At 31.8% G+C, this 20,867-nt stretch overlaps 1 protein-coding gene across 2 annotated transcripts in view; it reads right to left on the reverse strand.

Annotated features, from left to right (window-relative positions):
• Positions 1-14,480, reverse strand: part of LOC143228679 (gamma-aminobutyric acid receptor subunit beta-like) — a 77,058-nt gene extending 62,578 nt beyond the window's left edge. Inside the window, exons 1-4 of one of the 2 annotated variants that reach the window (XM_076459939.1) lie at positions 13,996-14,480; positions 13,737-13,819; positions 2,680-2,747; positions 1,378-1,601 (exon numbers count right to left, since the gene is read on the reverse strand). In XM_076459939.1, the coding sequence (XP_076316054.1) occupies positions 1,378-1,601; positions 2,680-2,747; positions 13,737-13,819; positions 13,996-14,096 (476 nt within the window). In that variant the 5' untranslated portion in view covers positions 14,097-14,480. Of the gene's footprint in view, positions 1-1,377; positions 1,602-2,679; positions 2,748-10,532; positions 10,542-13,736; positions 13,820-13,995 lie in introns of those variants that run through there. The other variant, XM_076459940.1, reaches the window with a different exon arrangement.
• Between the last annotated feature and the right edge of the window lie 6,387 nt (positions 14,481-20,867).

Genomic DNA, 20,867 nt, shown 5'->3' on the forward strand with positions numbered 1-20,867 from the left:
AAAACACAGAGAGGGCAACTTATTGAATTTTACAGCTGCATACCTGAAGATGATTTTCCAAAGCTGAAGCAGTTCGCATCTGGTACGGCATCAGTGTTCGGAACAACTTGTGTCTGTGAACAAGCATTTCCAAAAATGAAGTATGTGAAGTCGGTACATCGATCAAGGTTGACTGATGAACATTTGAGAGCAATTCTAATGATTGGATGCAGCAATTCAAAACAAACATTGAAGATATTTTGAAAGCCAAACGCCAATTTCATAAATCTCACTAACTTTTTTGCGGCTTAGTGAACTTCAGATATGTACTCACAATGTACGATGTGACAACTGTTATTGCTAATGTCACCTTCTTTGATAATCTTTTGATAAATAAAAATGTTGGTTGTATTTCTGTTTGTTTTTTATTATATGTGTGTATTGCACGCTACTCCCACGTGGCTAATGTAGCATCCTAAACTTAGTGTTAAGTCTTTTACAGAGAGCTTTCGTTCTAGCTTATGAGTATTGAACATAATGATCATGCGGCCCGCTATTCTCATTCCCAAGTAATCTGGCCCCCTGTGAATAAAGTTTGGTAACCCCTGCTCACGACTATTAAAACGATAACCGTTATTTTCTATTTTAATTATTTGACTTATTGAAGTGTTTTGTTGGTGTTTTTTGTTTTTTTCTATTTGAGTTTATGATGCAATATATTATGTCGATGAAACAATCTGTTATCTGTTTCTTCTTGAACTTGTGCAAAGTTAAGTAACGAGTATGACTTATGACCGGGAAGACTCGTTATAATAATAAAAATTTATGAGAAGCACAAATAAAAACAACAACCCTGATTTGGACAAATCCTGTATTGTCTGTGGACCGAATACAGACTGATTTTGATACGTTTAATGAACATTGAGAAGAAAAGTAGGCCGTTATAAGAAAATTACTTTTAAACTAATTTGTCGCTAGGCCTACCTTCTTCATCAAAGAGATTATCACTCACCTAATACAGAACGTCTTAAGGAGCATACCTTTATTAAAGAAATATTCACTCACCTAATATAAAACGTTTTAAGAAATATACCTTCTTTATTAAAGAGTTAATCACCCATCTAATATAAACGTTTTAAGGAACATACCTTCTTCATTAAAGTGGTAATCATTCACCTAATATAGAATGCCTTTGAAAAATATTTTTAGGCTAATCTGTCGCTAGGTCTACCTTCTTCATTAAAAAGTTAATAACTCACTTAATATAAACCGTTGTAAAGAACATACCTTCTTTATAAAAACGTAATCACCCACCTAATGTAGAATGCTTTAAGAAAAATACATTTCCATTAATTTGATGCTAGACCTACGTTATTTACTAAACAGGTAAGCGCTCACCTGATACTTCGCAGGATTCTTCCGTCGTGACCAATCCGTAGAAACGTATTCGGAGTTGTGGCGTGGTGAAAGTAGGCGCTCTTCTCATTGGCAAAGAAAGTGTCTGGTACCCATATTCGGTCAGCTACTTCTGCACCCACAGACAAACTTTGGAGGTCACCAGCCTTAAATGATAGACGTTCGTCTAACCAAAATTGTCGGAAGTAAAAGTCCAAGGTGAAGTCCTGCATGGGGAAACTACGTTTAGTTTTATGATCTATACACCAAATTACTTTATAATTAATGTATTACCACCCTAGATAACACGCAGTCTTACCATACTCACTTTATACAGATGTTAATACCTAAGACTTTAACACAAACTTTATAACTAGTAGTCATACTATATTTCTTTTGCGTAGACATTATAACGTATTTACGGGATGATTGTTTGATAGAGATCTCATAATTGGAAGCTATGTTATCTAAATTTTGTATAGACTTAATAAATGGTAATTACTTTAAACTAATTTTCTGTACACGTGGTCAGTGGTAGTCATAGTATACTAATTTTATAGAAATTTGATAAATAGTAGATATATTTTAATAATTTTGTAGTGATATCGAACAAATAGTTTTGTTTTTTATTTATAAATACTTTATAACTGGGCTCAGAACGGACAGATGGTTAAGGCACTCGACTCATAATCTGAGGGCCATAGTTTCGAATCCTATTCGCACCAAACATGCTCGCCCTTTCAGCTGTGGGGGCGTTATAATATGACGATCAATCCCATTATTCGTTGGTAAAAGAGTAGTCCAAGAGTTGGCGGTGGGCGGTGATAACTAGGTACCTTCCCTCCAGTCTTACACTGTTATTTTAGGGACGACTAGCATAGATAGCCCTCGAGTAGTTTTGCGCGGACATTTAAACCTAACCTGTAACGTTTTAATTTCCCATTATATCAGACTGTTTAGCTATTATTGAACACAATCAACTTTTTCTATGCTGATTTAGTATTTAAGTGTTGAATAAAGTTGTTCAATGTTGCGTCTGATTATCTATTAGTAAACGGAAAGGAATCATCCAGAGTTAGTCTTAACTCTACTTAAAAAATAGCATTAATTAGAGGCTAGTGATAAATCTACTCCATCTCGAGCCAACATTGTGTCATCTCTAAGCTCACCATCTGGACTTTTGACACAAAGCTGATGCATGAAAACTACATATAACTAATAGTTAAAGTAAACTCACCAACTGGACTTTTGACACAGAGCTGATACATAAGGACTACATATAACTAGCAATTAAAGTAAACTCACCATCTGGACTTCTGACACAGAGCTGATACCTATGATAAACATGGAGACATCTACTACTACTGGATCCCCTAAAGATGAGTAAAAAAACTTATTATGAATTTTAAAGAACCATGTAACGTTGTGAAAGACAGTAATAACAAACTTCGTTCACTATGCAATTGAAGGACAATAATTTTTTTTATCTTATGCAGTTGTTTGTCATTAGCAAATCACAGAATTTATAACATAAACCATTGGTTGCTAAGATTACAATATAAACTATCTTAAAAACATAACATAAACATATATTTATCAAAATATCTCTCCTGAATGCATAAAATAGCAAATTTATAAAAACTTTCCTTCCTTGGTGAACATTTAATGACCCATTTCTCAAACTTTTCTTCCTAAATATATAACATGATCCATTGGTCAAAATAACTCTTATCAGAATGTAACCTGATCCATTTATCAGTCTGCCCATCCTAAACGTACAGCATCACATATCTATCCCTGAATTTACTCCCTATCCTAAACGTACAGCATCACATATCTATCCCTGAATTTACTCCCTATCCTAAACGTACAGCATCACATATCTATCCCTGAATTTACTACGCATCCTAAACGTACAGCATCATATATCTATCCCTGAATTTACTCCACATCCTAAACGTACAGCATCACATATCTATCCCTGAATTTACTCCCTATCCTAAACGTACAGCATCACATATCTATCCCTGAATTTACTACGCATCCTAAACGTACAGCATCACATATCTATCCCTGAATTTAATCCACATCCTAAACGTACAGCATCACATATCTATCCCTGAAGTTACTCCACATCCTAAACGTACAGCATCACATATCTATCCCTGAATTTACGACATTGTTTATAGGTAAACTAAACTGTAAATCCATCAGATGTATGTTCCTGCTCTTGTTCATAAACAGCATGCAGGTAATTTCGAGATTTAATTTCTTGATCGCTTTCGTTAAATGGAAAATTATATTAGGACTTTTTACTATCCTTAAATAAAGACTTTACTTCAACTTAACCATATAATATTGTTCACTTATTTATGTGGTCGCAACGACATTCAACTCCATATAGTTACTAACTCTTTAGGGTAGAAAATATTTACCATATCTTCACATGTGCACATACTGTGTTAAATAGTATGTTTACCATGTCTTCACATGTACACAAGTTATGCTATTTAACAGAGTATGTTTACCATGTCTTTATATGTACAGAAGTTATACTATTTAACACAGTATATTTACCATGTCTTCACATGTACACAAGTTATGCTATTTAACACAGAATGTTTACCATGTCTTCACATGATCACAAGTTATACTATTTAACACAATATGTTTACCATGTCTTCACATGTACACAAGTTATACTATTTAACACAGTATGTTTACCATGTCTTCACAAGTTATGCTATTTAACACAATATGTTTACCATGTCTTCACATGTACACAAGTTATACTATTTAACACAGTATGTTTACCATGTCTTCACATGATCACAAGTTATACTATTTAACACAATATGTTTACCATGTCTTCACATGTACACAAGTTATACTATTTAACACAGTATGTTTACCATGTCTTCACAAGTTATGCTATTTAACACAATATGTTTACCATGTCTTCACATGTACACAAGTTATACTATTTAACACAATTTGTTTACCATGTCTTCACATGTACACAAGTTATACTATTTAACACAGTATGTTTACCATGTCTTCACATGTACACAAGTTATACTATTTAACACAGTATGTTTACCATGTCTTCACATGTACACAAGTTATGCGATTTAGCACAGTATGTTATATCTTGTCAACACGTGATGCCATTCAACACTATATGTTTACCATATCTTGTCCACACGTGATGCCATTCAACACTATATGTTTATCATATCTTGTCCACACGTTATGCCATTCAACACAGTATGTTTATTATATCTTGTGCACACGTGATGCAACTTAACTCAGTATATTTACTATATCTTAAAAATATACACCATATTTCAGGAATTAATAGTGGAATATCAGAATGCCTGCAGATTCATACCATTAAAAACTGAGTTTTGATACCCGTGGTGGGCATAACACAGATATACCAATGTGTACCTTTGTGTTTTATAATAACAAATATTAATTATATATCTATTTATACTAATACTAACACAAGATTGTAATAAGGGTCTATTTAAAGAGACCTTATATAAATAATTTTTTGTCTCTGCTACAGGTTTTGTGTCCTTACTAATGTAATGCTTACTAAAAGCTTACTTAATCTCCAGTTTGAATAAATATCTTATCTTCAAAATGAGGGCAAAACGAGTTGTGGCAAATCTCTAGGAGGCTCAGCTGCACAACAACTATTGATGGAAAGCATAAATAGAAAAGAGTGACCAAACTTTTCTAAGGTACTTATGTTTAAAAAAACAGCATAAATATATTGATACAAAAACACCCAATTAAAATATTTGTTTACAATTGCTTAATTTACGTCGACAATTTCAGCCAATGTATTAAAGCTCATCTTGATTCGTGGTTGGAGAAGAGATATCTATCAATATTATTGCAAGTCTTCATATCTGTAGTGGAGGATAGAAATTAATATTATTTTACGCCTTCATACCTTTAGTGGAGGATAGAAATTAATCAACATTATTTTAAGTCTTCATATCTGTAGTGGAGGATAGAAATTAATCAACATCACTGTTAGCTTTCATATCTCTCGTGGGCGATAGAAATTAATACTACATTAAGCCTTTATACTTGTAGTAAAGGATAGAAATTAATCAATATTATTGCAAGCCTTCATATCTGTAGTGGAGTATAGAAATTAATCAACATCACTGTAAGCTTTCATATCTGTAGTGTAGGATAGAAATTAATATTATTTTAAGCCTTTATACGTGTATTAGAGGATAGAAATTAATCAATATTATTGTAAGCCTTCATATCTGTAGTGTAGGATAGAAATTAATCAACATCACTGTTAGCCTTCATATCAGTAGTGGAGGATATAAATTAATCAACATCACTGTTAGCCTTCATATCAGTAGTGGAGAATAGAAATTAAACAACATCACTGTTAGCATTCATATCTGTAGTGGGCGATAAAAAATTATATTATTTTAAGCCTTCGTACCTTTAGTGAAAGATAGAAATTAATCAATATTATTGTAAATCTTCATATCTTTAGTGTAGGATAGAAATTAATCAACATCGCTGTTAATGTTCATGTCTGTAGCGGGCGAAAGAAATTAATATTATTTATACCTTCATACCTTTAGTGGAAGATAGAAATTAATCAATATTATTGTAAGCCTTCATATCTGTAGTGGAGGAGAGAAATAAATCAACATCACTGTTAGCTTTCATATCTGTAGTGAAAGCAATTAAACAACATTATTGTAAACCTTGATATTTGGAGTGGAGGATAGAAATTAATCAACATCACTGTTAGCCTTCATATCTGTAGTGGAGGATACAATTAAACAACATCACTTTAGCCTTTATATCTGTAGTGGAGAATAGAAATTAATATTATTTTAAGCCTTCATACCTGAAAGACAAAAATTAATAAATATTATTGTAAGCCTTCATACCTATTGTGGAGGATAGAAATTAATCAACATTATTGTAAGCCTTCATATCTGTAGTAGACGATATAAATTAATAAATATTATTGTAAGCCTTCATATCTGTAGTGGAGGATAGAAATTAATATTATTTTAAGCCTTCATATCTTTAGTGGAAGATAGAAATTAATCAATATTAGTGTAAGTCTTCATATTTTTAGCGTAGAATAGAAATTAATCAACATCACTGTTAGCCTTCATATCAGTAATGAAGGATATAAATTAATCAACATCACTCTTAGCTTTCATATCTGTAGTGGGCTATAGAATTTAATATTATTTTAAGCCTTCATATGTGTAGTGTAGGCTAGAAATTAGTCAATATTATTGTAGAGTTTCATGTCTAGAATCTTGTAACTTATGCAATTGAAAAAGTATAGCGACACATTATCGATAGATCACGTTATATAATTCATGTTTAATAATATGTTGAAATAACAAGTTTGACACGAGTTGTAAACGTTATGTTTTCTAGATCAAGTTATGTTTTATTTTTTATCACAGTGGATGTTCTCATCTTGGTATTTTTTATTTGTTTTGTGTTTTAATTAATTTGAAGGTAAAGGTCTTTAATGTTACACGTCCTTACGAACGAATGGATACAAAGTGAAAAAGTTGGATGTTTTTAATGTTTTATGTACACATATTCAAACTGTACGGTGTGAGATTATAAATATTATGGCTTGAAGAATAAAAGCAGCGAAGTTTTTACCTTCTGCGACAGTAAAAATAAAGTAGATAGGTTAATAAGTGAAGAGCATACGAAGTGAGTTTATTAATTTTATATACTGGTATCTAAAGAGCAGTGAGGACAAGGTTCTTAATGTTCTGTGTTAATAAGTGAAAAGGAGACAATCCGAGTTTCATAACATTGTGTGTTAGTAAGTAATGGGGTGAGTTTATTTACTTTGTATACTGGTAAGTTACGAGCAGACAGGGTAGGTCTCTTAATGTTATGCGTTAATAACTAAAGTATAGAAAATATTATTTTCATAACGTTGTTCATTAATAAATAAAGAGTTGACAGATAAATTTTCTTAATGTTATGCGTTACTGAATAATAGTTGGACATGGTTAGATTTTAACGTTAGGTGTTAATAAGTGAAGTGTGAAGACAGTTTATAACCTTGTAGGTCATCATGTGGAGAGTAAATGAAGTTAGAGTTTAGAACCTTGTAGGTCATCATGTGGAGAGTAAATGAAGTTAGAGTTTAGAACCTTGTAGGTCATCATGTGGAGAGAGAATAGAGCTAGAGTTAAAAACTTGTGGGTCTTCATGTGGAGATGAGACTGTTTGAAAGTTTATAACCCTTTGGTTCATCATGTGGAGAGCAGACAGGGTGAGAGTTTTGAACTCTGTATGTCATCATGTGGAGAGAAATATGGTTAGAGTTTTAGACCCTGTGGTCCCTCATGTAAAGATGGTGATAGTTTAGAACCATGTGGTTCATCATGTGGAAAGAAATACGGTTATTGTTTTAAACCCTGTGGGCCCTCATGTAAAGAGAGTAAAGATGGTGATAGTTTAGAACCCTGTGGTTCATCAGGTGGAAAGAAATACGGTTATTGTTTTAAACCCTGTGGGCCCTCATGTAAAGAGAGTAAAGATGGTGATAGTTTAGAACCCTGTGGTTCATCAGGTGGAAAGTAAAAGCGTAAGAATTTAAAACCATATTTTAAACCTGTGCAGTATAAGCAGGTTGAGGCGTTTGCTTTTACTTATTGATAAAAAGCACACAAGTGATATTGTGAAGCAACAGGTAAACAGAGAGATATGTTCCAGAGGATAAATTGTTGATTCTATGTATTCATTGTTTAAAGAGTCCAGAGGATTGTTAATGTTTTTATGATTTGTTTGATAATGGATATGATGCACGTTTGGACTGATGTACAAATTGTTTTAGATTGCAGAGGTGAACTTTTGGTGTTGTATATATGTTACTGCAGATTGCAGACGTTTGTTTGTAGCTTAGCACAAATCTACGTAATGGGCTATGTGTGCTCTGCAGACATACCGCTGTGCCACTGTGGAGGGGATAGTTTCAGAGAAAAAAAATTTGATTTGTATATAAATTTTCAAAGGTTGCAGGGGACGAAGCTTTGATATTGCGTGCAAGTTTTCTTAGGTTACAAAGGGTGGGTAGTGATTCTGTATATAGTTTACTGTATGCAGAGGGCGAAAGTTTGATGTCGCATACAAGTTGTCATTGGTTACAGAGGACACTATTTTTTGTTGCGTATAAGATGTCTTTAGTTACAGAGGATAATGTTTGATGTTGGGTACAAGTTGTCATTTATTACAAAGGATGTATTACTTTAAAACAGTGTATGTTAGACATCAGCAGCTATGAGAAAAACACATTTGTTTTTACTGCTCTGATAAGAATATTATAAGATGATAAAATATGAATGACTTATGGTTTTGAGTTACTTTATATGTAACAGAAAACTTTTTGCTTTAAAGAATAGAAAATAATGTTGAAAACTGTATTTAATTTCTATTTGAATCAAAAAGCGTTAATATTTTATTATATTTCATGGTCTAGTCAGCGTTAGACGTACGAGAAAACAAGTTAGTTTTAGAAGAAAACTAATCTTTCACCTAACTAAAACTCTACTATAAGTATGAACCAAAGCTTTTTGTAGCTTATACGGAAACTAATAAAGATTTGAAAGAAATAGTTCATGAAACTAGCAAAATGTTTTAGCCGTAAGACGTTATGAAACTAAACATCAAAAACCTCTTATGTTTTTCTTTAGCAGTTAGTTTTTTCTTAAGGTGAACAAACTACAGTTTGTTTCACCCGTAAATAGTTTTAGTAAAGTGTATTCTAGTTTTACAGTAGAAAGTAAATTCTTGTTGTTGTTTGTAATAATCATAAAGCTACACAAAGGGTTATCTGTTCTCTGTCCACCACGGGTATCGAAACACGGTTTTTAGTGTTGTAAGCCCGCAGATATACCGCTGTGTCTGAGTGGTATTGTATTAAGTACGAAGTCTTTTAAATACGAAAAATATAGTAATTTCTTTGTGAGAACAATATGAACAAGATATATGTAAGTGATGAATATATTGTAGTAGCGCAACCATTTTCTACTTTCTTAGTTTTAAATATACATAATTTTTATTTGTCCTCAGTGTCTTGACACAACTAAAGATTGTTTTATCTCTAATTGTAGTATTATTATACTCTAATTATATTATTATACTCTAATTGTAGTATTATTAGTATTTATTTCTATTGTATTAACGCAACCATTTTCTACTTTCTTAGTTTTAAATATCCACAGTTTTTATTTGTCCTTAGTGTCTTGACACAACTCAAGATTGTTTTATCTCTAATTGTAGTATTATTATACTCTAATTGTAGTATTATTAGTATTTATTTCTATTGTAGTAACGCAACCATTTTCTACTTTCTTAGTTTTAAATATCCACAGTTTTTATTTGTCCTTAGTGTCTCGACACAACTGAAGATTGTTTTATCTCTAATTGTAGTATTATTATACTCTAATTGTAGTATTATTAGTATTTACTTCTATTGTAGTAACGCAACCACTTTCTACTTTCTTAGTTTTAAATATCCACAGTTTTTATTTGTCCTTAGTGTCTTGACACAACTAAAGATTGTTTTTTATCTCTAATTTACTTGAAATGTTAAACAGTTATAACTGAATGTTTAAAAGATTGCTTCAACTATTGTTCAACAATAAATATTTAACAATGTGAAAGGTCAACAGACAGGTTTGAAATGACAATAGAAAAATAGTTTTCCTGCTATAGAATAAATAAATGAAAAATATAATTTCGTTGTTGTTAAAAATCGTAAGTTGTCTTGTAATATTTTGATAAAGAACAAGTGAAATATAACTTACTTCCATAGTTTTGTCAAGTTGTCTTGTAATATTTTGATAAAGAACAAGTGAAATATAACTTACTTCCATAGTTTTGTCAAGTTGTCTTGTAATATTTTGATAAAGAACAAGTGAAATATAACTTACTTCCATGGTTTTGTCAAATTGTCTTGTAATATTTTGATAAAGAACAAGTGAAATATAACTTACTTCCATAGTTTCGTCAAATTGTCTTGTAATATTTTGATAAAGAACAAGTGAACGTACTTTCATAGTTTTGTCAAGTTATCTTGTAATATTTTGATAAAGAACAAGTGAAATATAACTTACTTCCATAGTTTGGTCAAGTTGTCTTGTAATATTTTGATAAAGAACAAGTGAACTTACTTTCATAGTTTCGTCAAGTTGTCTTGTAATATTTTGGTAAAGAACAAGTGAGCTTACTTTGATAGTTTTGTCAAGTTATCTTGTAATATTTTGATAAAGAACAAGTGAAATATAACTTACTTCCATAGTTTGGTCAAGTTGTCTTGTAATATTTTGATAAAGAACAAGTGAACTTACTTTCATAGTTTCGTCAAGTTGTCTTGTAATATTTTGATAAAGAACAAGTGAACTTACTTCCATAGTTTGGTCAAGTTGTCTTGTAATATTTTGATAAAGAACAAGTGAACTTACTTTCATAGTTTCGTCAAGTTGTCTTGTAATATTTTGATAAAGAACAAGTGAACTTACTTCCATAGTTTGGTCAAGTTGTCTTGTAATATTTTGATAAAGAACAAGTGAAATATAAATTACTTCCATAGTTTTGTCAAGTTGTCTTGTACTATTTTGATAAAGAACAAGTGAACTTACTTTCATAGTTTCGTCAAGTTGTCTTGTAATATTTTGATAAAGAACAAGTGAAATATAACTTACTTTCATAGTTTGGTCAAGTTGTCTTGTAATATTTTGATAAAGAACAAGTGAAATATAACTTACTTCCATAGTTTGGTCAAGTTGTCTTGTAATATTTTGATAAAGAACAAGTGAACTTACTTCCATAGTTTCGTCAAGTTGTCTTGTAATATTTTGATAAAGAACAAGTGAAATATAACTTACTTCCATAGTTTGGTCAAGTTGTCTTGTAATATTTTGATAAAGAACAAGTGAAATATAACTTACTTCCATAGTTTCGTCAAATTGTCTTGTAATATTTTGATAAAGAACAAGTGAACGTACTTTCATAGTTTTGTCAAGTTATCTTGTAATATTTTGATAAAGAACAAGTGAAATATAACTTACTTCCATAGTTTGGTCAAGTTGTCTTGTAATATTTTGATAAAGAACAAGTGAACTTACTTTCATAGTTTCGTCAAGTTGTCTTGTAATATTTTGGTAAAGAACAAGTGAGCTTACTTTGATAGTTTTGTCAAGTTATCTTGTAATATTTTGATAAAGAACAAGTGAAATATAACTTACTTCCATAGTTTGGTCAAGTTGTCTTGTAATATTTTGATAAAGAACAAGTGAACTTACTTTCATAGTTTCGTCAAGTTGTCTTGTAATATTTTGATAAAGAACAAGTGAACTTACTTCCATAGTTTGGTCAAGTTGTCTTGTAATATTTTGATAAAGAACAAGTGAACTTACTTTCATAGTTTCGTCAAGTTGTCTTGTAATATTTTGATAAAGAACAAGTGAACTTACTTCCATAGTTTGGTCAAGTTGTCTTGTAATATTTTGATAAAGAACAAGTGAAATATAAATTACTTCCATAGTTTTGTCAAGTTGTCTTGTAATATTTTGATAAAGAACAAGTGAACTTACTTTCATAGTTTCGTCAAGTTGTCTTGTAATATTTTGATAAAGAACAAGTGAAATATAACTTACTTTCATAGTTTGGTCAAGTTGTCTTGTAATATTTTGATAAAGAACAAGTGAAATATAACTTACTTCCATAGTTTGGTCAAGTTGTCTTGTAATATTTTGATAAAGAACAAGTGAACTTACTTCCATAGTTTCGTCAAGTTGTCTTGTAATATTTTGATAAAGAACAAGTGAAATATAACTTACTTCCATAGTTTGGTCAAGTTGTCTTGTAATATTTTGATAAAGAACAAGTGAACTTACTTTCATAGTTTCGTCAAGTTGTCTTGTAATATTTTGATAAAGAACAAGTGAACTTACTTCCATAGTTTGGTCAAGTTGTCTTGTAATATTTTGATAAAGAACAAGTGAACTTACTTTCATAGTTTCGTCAAGTTGTCTTGTAATATTTTGATAAAGAACAAGTGAACTTACTTCCATAGTTTGGTCAAGTTGTCTTGTAATATTTTGATAAAGAACAAGTGAAATATAAATTACTTCCATAGTTTTGTCAAGTTGTCTTGTACTATTTTGATAAAGAACAAGTGAACTTACTTTCATAGTTTCGTCAAGTTGTCTTGTAATATTTTGATAAAGAACAAGTGAAATATAACTTACTTTCATAGTTTGGTCAAGTTGTCTTGTAATATTTTGATAAAGAACAAGTGAAATATAACTTACTTCCATAGTTTGGTCAAGTTGTCTTGTAATATTTTGATAAAGAACAAGTGAACTTACTTCCATAGTTTCGTCAAGTTGTCTTGTAATATTTTGATAAAGAACAAGTGAAATATAACTTACTTCCATAGTTTGGTCAAGTTGTCTTGTAATATTTTGATAAAGAACAAGTGAAATATAACTTACTTTCATAGTTTGGTCAAGTTGCCTTGTAATATTTTGATAAAGAACAAGTGAACTTACTTCCATAGTTTCGTCAAGTTGTCTTGTAATATTTTGATAAAGAACAAGTGAAATATAACTTACTTCCATAGTTTGGTCAAGTTGTCTTGTAATATTTTGATAAAGAACAAGTGAAATATAACTTACTTCCATAGTTTGGTCAAGTTGTCTTGTAATATTTTGATAAAGAACAAGTGAACTTACTTTCATAGTTTCGTCAAGTTGTCTTGTAATATTTTGATAAAGAACAAGTGAACTTACTTCCATAGTTTGGTCAAGTTGTCTTGTAATATTTTGATAAAGAACAAGTGAACTTACTTTCATAGTTTCGTCAAGTTGTCTTGTAATATTTTGATAAAGAACAAGTGAACTTACTTCCATAGTTTGGTCAAGTTGTCTTGTAATATTTTGATAAAGAACAAGTGAACTTACTTTCATAGTTTCGTCAAGTTGTCTTGTAATATTTTGATAAAGAACAAGTGAACTTACTTCCATAGTTTGGTCAAGTTGTCTTGTAATATTTTGATAAAGAACAAGTGAACTTACTTTCATAGTTTCGTCAAGTTGTCTTGTAATATTTTGATAAAGAACAAGTGAACTTACTTCCATAGTTTCGTCAAGTTGTCTTGTAATATTTTGATAAAGAACAAGTGAACTTACTTCCATAGTTTGGTCAAGTTGTCTTGTAATATTTTGATAAAGAACAAGTGAAATATAACTTACTTTCATAGTTTGGTCAAGTTGTCTTGTAATATTTTGATAAAGAACAATTGAAATATAACTTACTTCCATAGTTTGGTCTCACTCTCTTGTCATAGCCTTGTTGAAAAAATTCATTCAAAATTTTGGTTATGTTGATAGTACTGTCCCTATAACAAAGATAACTCATTTCAGACAAAAAAAATGTCGTATCGTTTTTTTCAAAAACTCGTCTGTTTTTCAAGATAATGTTTAATGGTGACTTTATTAATGTCTTTTTACTTTAACCAAAAATCAAAGAATTATTTGTGTTATTATATAACTTTCATGAAACCGGTAGTCTTACCCTGGTTTGGGAGAAGGAACAATATATTCATCCCCAGTCGCTCCTCCAGACAGAACTAGCAGGAAGAAGAGAATCTCCATCTTGGAGAGTTTCTCTCCCATTCAAGCTTGAGGATAGAACATCAGGGTGTTGCTGGAAAGACAGTGAGCGTCTTGTCTTATTAGTAAGAAAACATTTGAAAAGTCGACTTCTTCTTGATTTTACCAGTAAGTTTAGAATGACGCATAACTGTTTTTTTTCCAGCTGTGCACGTTGAGCCAAGACTAACCGAATCGTCCCGGTGTCCAGGCTTCTGCTCAATAAAACTCACAGTCAAATAATCTTAACACCTAAAAAGCTGAATCGATATAGAAAATTTAGGCCCGTTTTCAAACAACTCCTAATCTTCTACCCATAGAAACAGTGATACGTATATAACAACCGTACAAGGAAGGAGCTCTGCACCCAACAGAACCAAAATCGATCAAAAGCCACTGCGCACCAATATTGTGATTGCTTTTCGGCTGAGCAGATTCTGCTGGTTCATCACAGCGCCATCTACTGTTGTTATCGACAAATACCTATGCAAACCACGCAGCCTCTGTATTCATATATAATATTTAGTTACAGAACATAAACACTGAAAAAAAATAACACTCCATTATTGATATACGCTGATTTTAATGTGTAATAAGTTAGACTGTAAACAGCTTTCCATATTTAAAGATGTTTATGAAAATGAGTAACATGTGAACATTAAAGATGTACTAAAGTAACATGAAGTTTACTAAGGCCTCTAACACAGAATAATAACTACATTTGAAATGAAAAACATCTAAACTTGAATATTACCGCAAATCGAAAAGTGAAAAAGAAAATATCTCTTTTGACACAATTTGTTTTAAAATCGAATAAATTAAAAATTAAACCTTTACTGTGATGTTGTTCCAGCAGAAGAATGTTAAACTGGTTTGTAAGTTGAGACAATACCACAGTTTCGGTCACTAAACCACAGATATACAGTATCTTATAACGGAAATTGTTGAGTGTCTAATATATAAGGAGTTTAAAAATTCTTTAATTAACCATTTATTATTAGGCTAATCCATTAATTCCCCATTTAGTATCAGACTAATCTATTAATTCACCATTTAGTATTAGGCTAATCTATTTTGTTTCTTTGTTTCTTTGTTTGTTTTTGAATTTCGTACAAAGCTACTCGAGGGCTATCTGTGCTAGCCGTCCCTAATTTAGCAGTGTAAGACTAGAGTGAAGGCAGCTAGTCATCACCACCCACCGCCAACTCTTGGGCTACTCTTTTAACAACGAATAATGGGATTGACCGTCACATTATAACGCCCCCACGGCTGAAAGGGTAAGCATGTTTGGCGCGACGGGAATGCGAACCCGCGACCCTCAGATTACGAGTCGCTCGCCTTAACACGCTTGGCCATCTATTATCCAACATCAACATTTTGATATAGACATTTGCATGTCTTATGCTCCTGATGTGCCACCAAAGTCTAGGAAAGTTTTTGTCTTCTTTTTTTTTATCTACCACTTTGCCTTATTTTTCAGATAACTTTAGATTGAGAGACAAGCGCCATAACCATGCCAGGCCCATAACCTACAATAATCACTTAAATAACATACACTATTTTCATGTGTTATATTTTGGGTGGCCTCTATAATCAGCAAATAGCTGCAAAAATCTTCTAGCCCATCCGTCTGCTGGTATTGTAGTCGATAGTGTTGGACCAGATGTTCTTGTAGATAAAGAAGCATTCGATTGTGTTAGGCTAGAAGCCCTTGTTGTTCAAGAAACAGAAGATAGTGTCAGACCAGATGTCCTTTTTGTTCAAAAACGTAGACAATGTTAAACCATATATGGTTGTTGTTCAATAATGAGTAGATAGCGTTAGAACAGAAACCCTTGTTATTAAAGGAATCTATTGTGTTAGACCAGGTGCCTTTGTTGCTCAAGAAACAGAAAATAGTGTAAGATCAGCTGTCTTCAAAATATGGTCGGTACTATTGGACCAGATGTCCTTGTCATTCAAGAGATATTCGTTAGTGTTAGACCAGAAGTCCTTCTTGTATAAGAAATATTCGATAATGTTAGATAATTTTGTTGTTAAATTCTTCAACTGGTGTCCTTGCTGATTGACATTCTAAGATAAGTTACTTTTTTCATAAACGTGTCTTAGTGGTCTCAGCTAGAAGCATAATGAACCTTCATGAGCCATTGTAGCTGTTCAACAGAAAATCGGTGCTTCTAGGGATTAATTGCTTTCTTTTAGATATGATCATCTTAACAGTTATTTTTCAACTTACATTTCCATGGTTTACAGACCACAAAAAGTTCAGATAATAAACATGGTCTACAAGACAGTGTTCATAGGTGAGACATGACTTGATAATAATCATGGTCTGCAAGACTGTTCTTAGGTGAGGCATGACTTAATAATAATAATCATGGTTTACAAGACGTTGCCTAAGATAAGAAATGACTTAATAATAAATGTGGTCCAGAAGACATTGTTCTTAATTAAAGCATGAGATAGTTTTGCAATCGTTGTAACTTCTAACACGGATAAAATGCACCATATTCACCGAGAACACATGGAGGAGACTTTGTGTTAGTGTTAGCACACATCCAGTAGAATCTAAAATCAGAAAAAAAAATTTCGTACCTGGACATTTCCACGCTAAAGAAATCGAAGGAAAAAGCACAAACTCTATAGAGAAAATGGACTTTTTCATCTGAAAATTTACGTCACGGAAAATTAGATTTGAAGAACTCCGAATCGATTGAGAACTCAAGTAATCCGGTTACGAATCAAGTAATTTTATATAATGTAGGAGAGGATGATTTTCTAGCCTAAGAAAGAGTACGTTTACACAATTTTGTTGCAAGAAAATAGAAACAGGCTTTGAAGAAACAGTGTACCTAGGTACTATCTTTACAATAGAAAACGTGTTTGTTATTTTAAGTAGAGTACATCTAGGTATTATCTTTACAATAAAAAACGTTTGTTATTTTAAGAAAGAGTACATCTAGGTGTTATCTTTACAATAAAAACGTTTGTTATTTTAAGTGAAGTACATCTAGGTATTATCTTTACAATAAAACGTTTGTTATTTTAAGTGGAGTACATCTAGGTATTATCTTTACAATAAAAACGTTTGTTATTTTAAGTGGAGTACATCTAGGTATTATCTTTACAATAAAAAATGTTGTTATTTTAAGTAGAGTACATCTAGGTATTATCTTTACAATAAAAAATGTTTATTACTTTAAGTAAAGTACATCTAGGTATTATCGTTACAATAGAAAAATATGTTTGTTATTTTAAGTGAAGTACATCTAAGTACTATCTGTGCCATATAAAACGTATTTGTTATTTTAACTAAGAGTAGGCCCAGCATGGCCAAGTGTGTTAAGGCGTGCGACTCGTAATCTGAGGAGGCGGGTTCGCATCCCCATCGCGCCAAACATGCTCGCCCTTTTAGCCGTGGGGGCGTTATAATGTGACGGTCAATTCCACTATTCGTTGGTAAAAAAGTAGCCCAAGAGTTGGCGGTGGGTGGTGATGATGAGCTGCCTTCCCTCTAGTCTTACACTGCTAAATTAGGGACGGCTAGCGCAGATAGCCCTCGAGTAGCTTTGTACGAAATTCAAAAACAAAATCAAGACAAACAAACTAAGAGTAGATCTAATGACTTTCTTTACCATAGAAAAACGTTTGAGTTATCTTAAAGAAAACATACAAAGACTTTCTTTACCGTAATAAACGAGTTTTTATTTTAAGAAAAAGTACATCTAAGAACTTTCTTTACCCTGGAAAACGTGTTTGTGATTTAAAATGAATAAATCTAAAGACTTTCTTTACAATAGTAAACGTGTTTGTTATTTTAAGAAAGTACTTTTAAGGACTTTCCTTACGATAGAACAACTGGATTGTTATTTTAAGAAAGAGTACACCTAAGAACTTTCCTTATAAAAGAAAAACATGTGTTGTTTTAAGTAAGAAAAAATCTAAGTACTTTCTTTACAACAGAAGATGTGTTTGGTATTTTAAGAAAGAGTACATCAAACGACTGTTTCTTAAGAAGAAAGACGGAAGACTTTCCAAACGTCGACCTCTACACTTGTGACTCCACAACAGGCAGCTGCCGTCCATTAAACAAAGTTTCAACAGCCTACTCTTGTGTTAACATTCTTTCTAATATTTATAAATCAATGTTAATAGAGCATATACTAAATAAAATTATTATTAACATCGAAGCTCGTGAAAGGAACACAGTTTAAGAAATACGAAGTGACGTGTTATCTTATAATGTAAGATAATTAGTCATTTGTTAACAATTAAAAGGAAGTAGTTATTTTTTAAGTAAGTAAAATTTTTCTGTTGTTTTTATTCTAGTTTCTTAGGTGTATTTTTGGGGTTCGTTAACATTAAATCTACAAACACTCGCTGTAAATCTTGAGTGTTTGTTTTTTGTTTTGGAATTTTGCACAAAGCTAGCCGTCTCTAATTTAGCAGTGTAAGACTAGAGGGAAGACAGCTAGACATCACCACCCACCGCCAACTCTTGGGCTACTCTTTTACCAACGAATAGTGGGATTGACCGTCACATTATACACCCCCACGGCTGAGAGGGCGAGCATGTTTAGCGCGACGCGAGCGCGAACCCGCGACCCTCGGATTACGAGTCGCACGCCTTACGCGCTTGGCCATGCCAGGCCTTAATTTTGAAAAAAATAGGTGTTTTTAAGTTATTACTGAGATCTAATAAAGTGAAAGCAGTTTTTAAGTTAGTACTGTGACCTAATAATGTGATACCTGTTTATAAGTTAGTACTGTGACCTAATAAATTGATAGCTGCTTTTAAGTTAGTACTGTGATCTAATAAAGTGATAGCTGTTTTTAAGCTGGTACTGTGACCTAATAAATTGATAGCTGTTTTTAACTTAGTACTGTGATCTAATAAAGTGATAGCTGTTTATAAATTAGTACTGTGACCTAATAATGTGATAGCTGTTTATAAGTTAGTACTGTGATCTAATAAACTGATAGCAGTTTTGAAGTTAGTACTGTGATCTAATAAATTGATAGCTGTTTTTAAGTTAGTACTGTGATCTAATAAAGCGATAAGTGTTTTTGAAGCAGTGTAATGGTCTATAAAGTCATTAGCATGTTGTTTATAGCGATATAATGATATTTTTTTTTACATTTACAATCGTACCCATGAAAAGATAATAATTAATTGTTGGTCATCCTCCGGTTCGGAATAATAACATACACTACATACGTATGAAATTGATAAGAGACCGACTTGTGGTAAGCAAGTTTTATTAAACCTGTAAAACATTTGAAGTTCAAAACAAAAACTGAGAACTACGTAAATAACCTTTGTATTAATTTTGAAACCAAAACCTAGCAAGATAAATATTCTTAGAAAGTACTATTTATATATACATATATCATACTTGATATGTTTTCCGGGTTCCCATCCTATGAAAATCAGGTAAGTGAGAACAACCAAAGGAATACGTGTCAGTTAACAAATCAGATGTTTATTCGCTCGATACAGTTTTTGAAAATTTTGCCGATGTTGGGACGCTATTCACAAGACAAAAAACCAGGGGAAATTGTGGCTATTTACTCGTGACATTCTATTCTCCCATACGTATGACTGTTTTTTGTTGCCCTAATATTACATTGTGTTTCATCGCTAAAGATGAAATCTACCCTTCCACATTGTGCTGTGTGCGTGGAGAACTGTTCATCTGTCCAGTAACTGGTACGGAACTCTGGTATTGTTTACGTTGTGAACAGAATCTCTCATGTTATCGCTAATGATTTTCTTATTATACCAAGGATTTGAGCGTGTCTTGAGGATGCTGGTGCTTTAAATCAGTTGATAAGTTGGGAAAGTAAATGATAGATAACTTTTAATCATAATAAATACACATTAATTAATGTGGGATATTATAACTGGTAGATAATAAATACACATTAATTTATGTGGGATATCATAACTGGTAGATGATAGATAACTTTTAATCATAATAAATACACATTAATTAATGTGGGATATCATAATTGGTAAATGATAGATAACTTTTAATCATCATAAATACACATTAATTTATGTGGGATCATAACTGGTACAGTTTTGTTAGGAATAACCTTTTTCAGTGGAAGGCAAATGGGATTTTAGGTTATATCTTAAGAAGCTTTAATGTAATTGTAGAGGTGTTAGGCCAAAAGTGAGTTACTGTTTTTAATCTTCATCTTGTTGGCTGAGAAGGAACATTTAACTGTTAGAAAAAGTTCAGAAAAGGAATATTGGGATAACATGTAACATTGGGATATAAAGATTGTTATATTAGATTTATTCTTGTTTGTTTTTTAAATTTTGCGCAAATCTACCCGAGGGCTATCTGCGATAGACGTTTCTAATTTAGCAATTTAAAATTAGAAGGAAGGCAGCTAGTTATTATCACCAACCACTAATTCTTGGGCTACACTTCTACTAACATAAAGTGGGATTGATCGCAACAGTATACACCCCAATGGCCCCATCTTTACCCATGTTGTTATATATAGAAACACTGTGTTATGAAATATCATTACACATGATGTTATATATAGAAACACTGTGTTGTGAAATATCTTTACCAATATTATTATATATAGAAACACAATGTTGTGAAATATCTTTACACATGTTGTTATAAATAAAAACATTGTGTTGTGAAATATCATTACACATGTTGTTATATATAGAAATATTGTGTTGTGAAATATCTTTACACATGTTGTTATATATAGAAACATTGTGTTGTGAAATATCTTTACACATGTTATATATAGAAACATTGT

Source organism: Tachypleus tridentatus, chromosome 10, assembly GCF_004210375.1.
Source record: "Tachypleus tridentatus isolate NWPU-2018 chromosome 10, ASM421037v1, whole genome shotgun sequence".
NCBI lineage: Eukaryota > Metazoa > Arthropoda > Merostomata > Xiphosura > Limulidae > Tachypleus > Tachypleus tridentatus.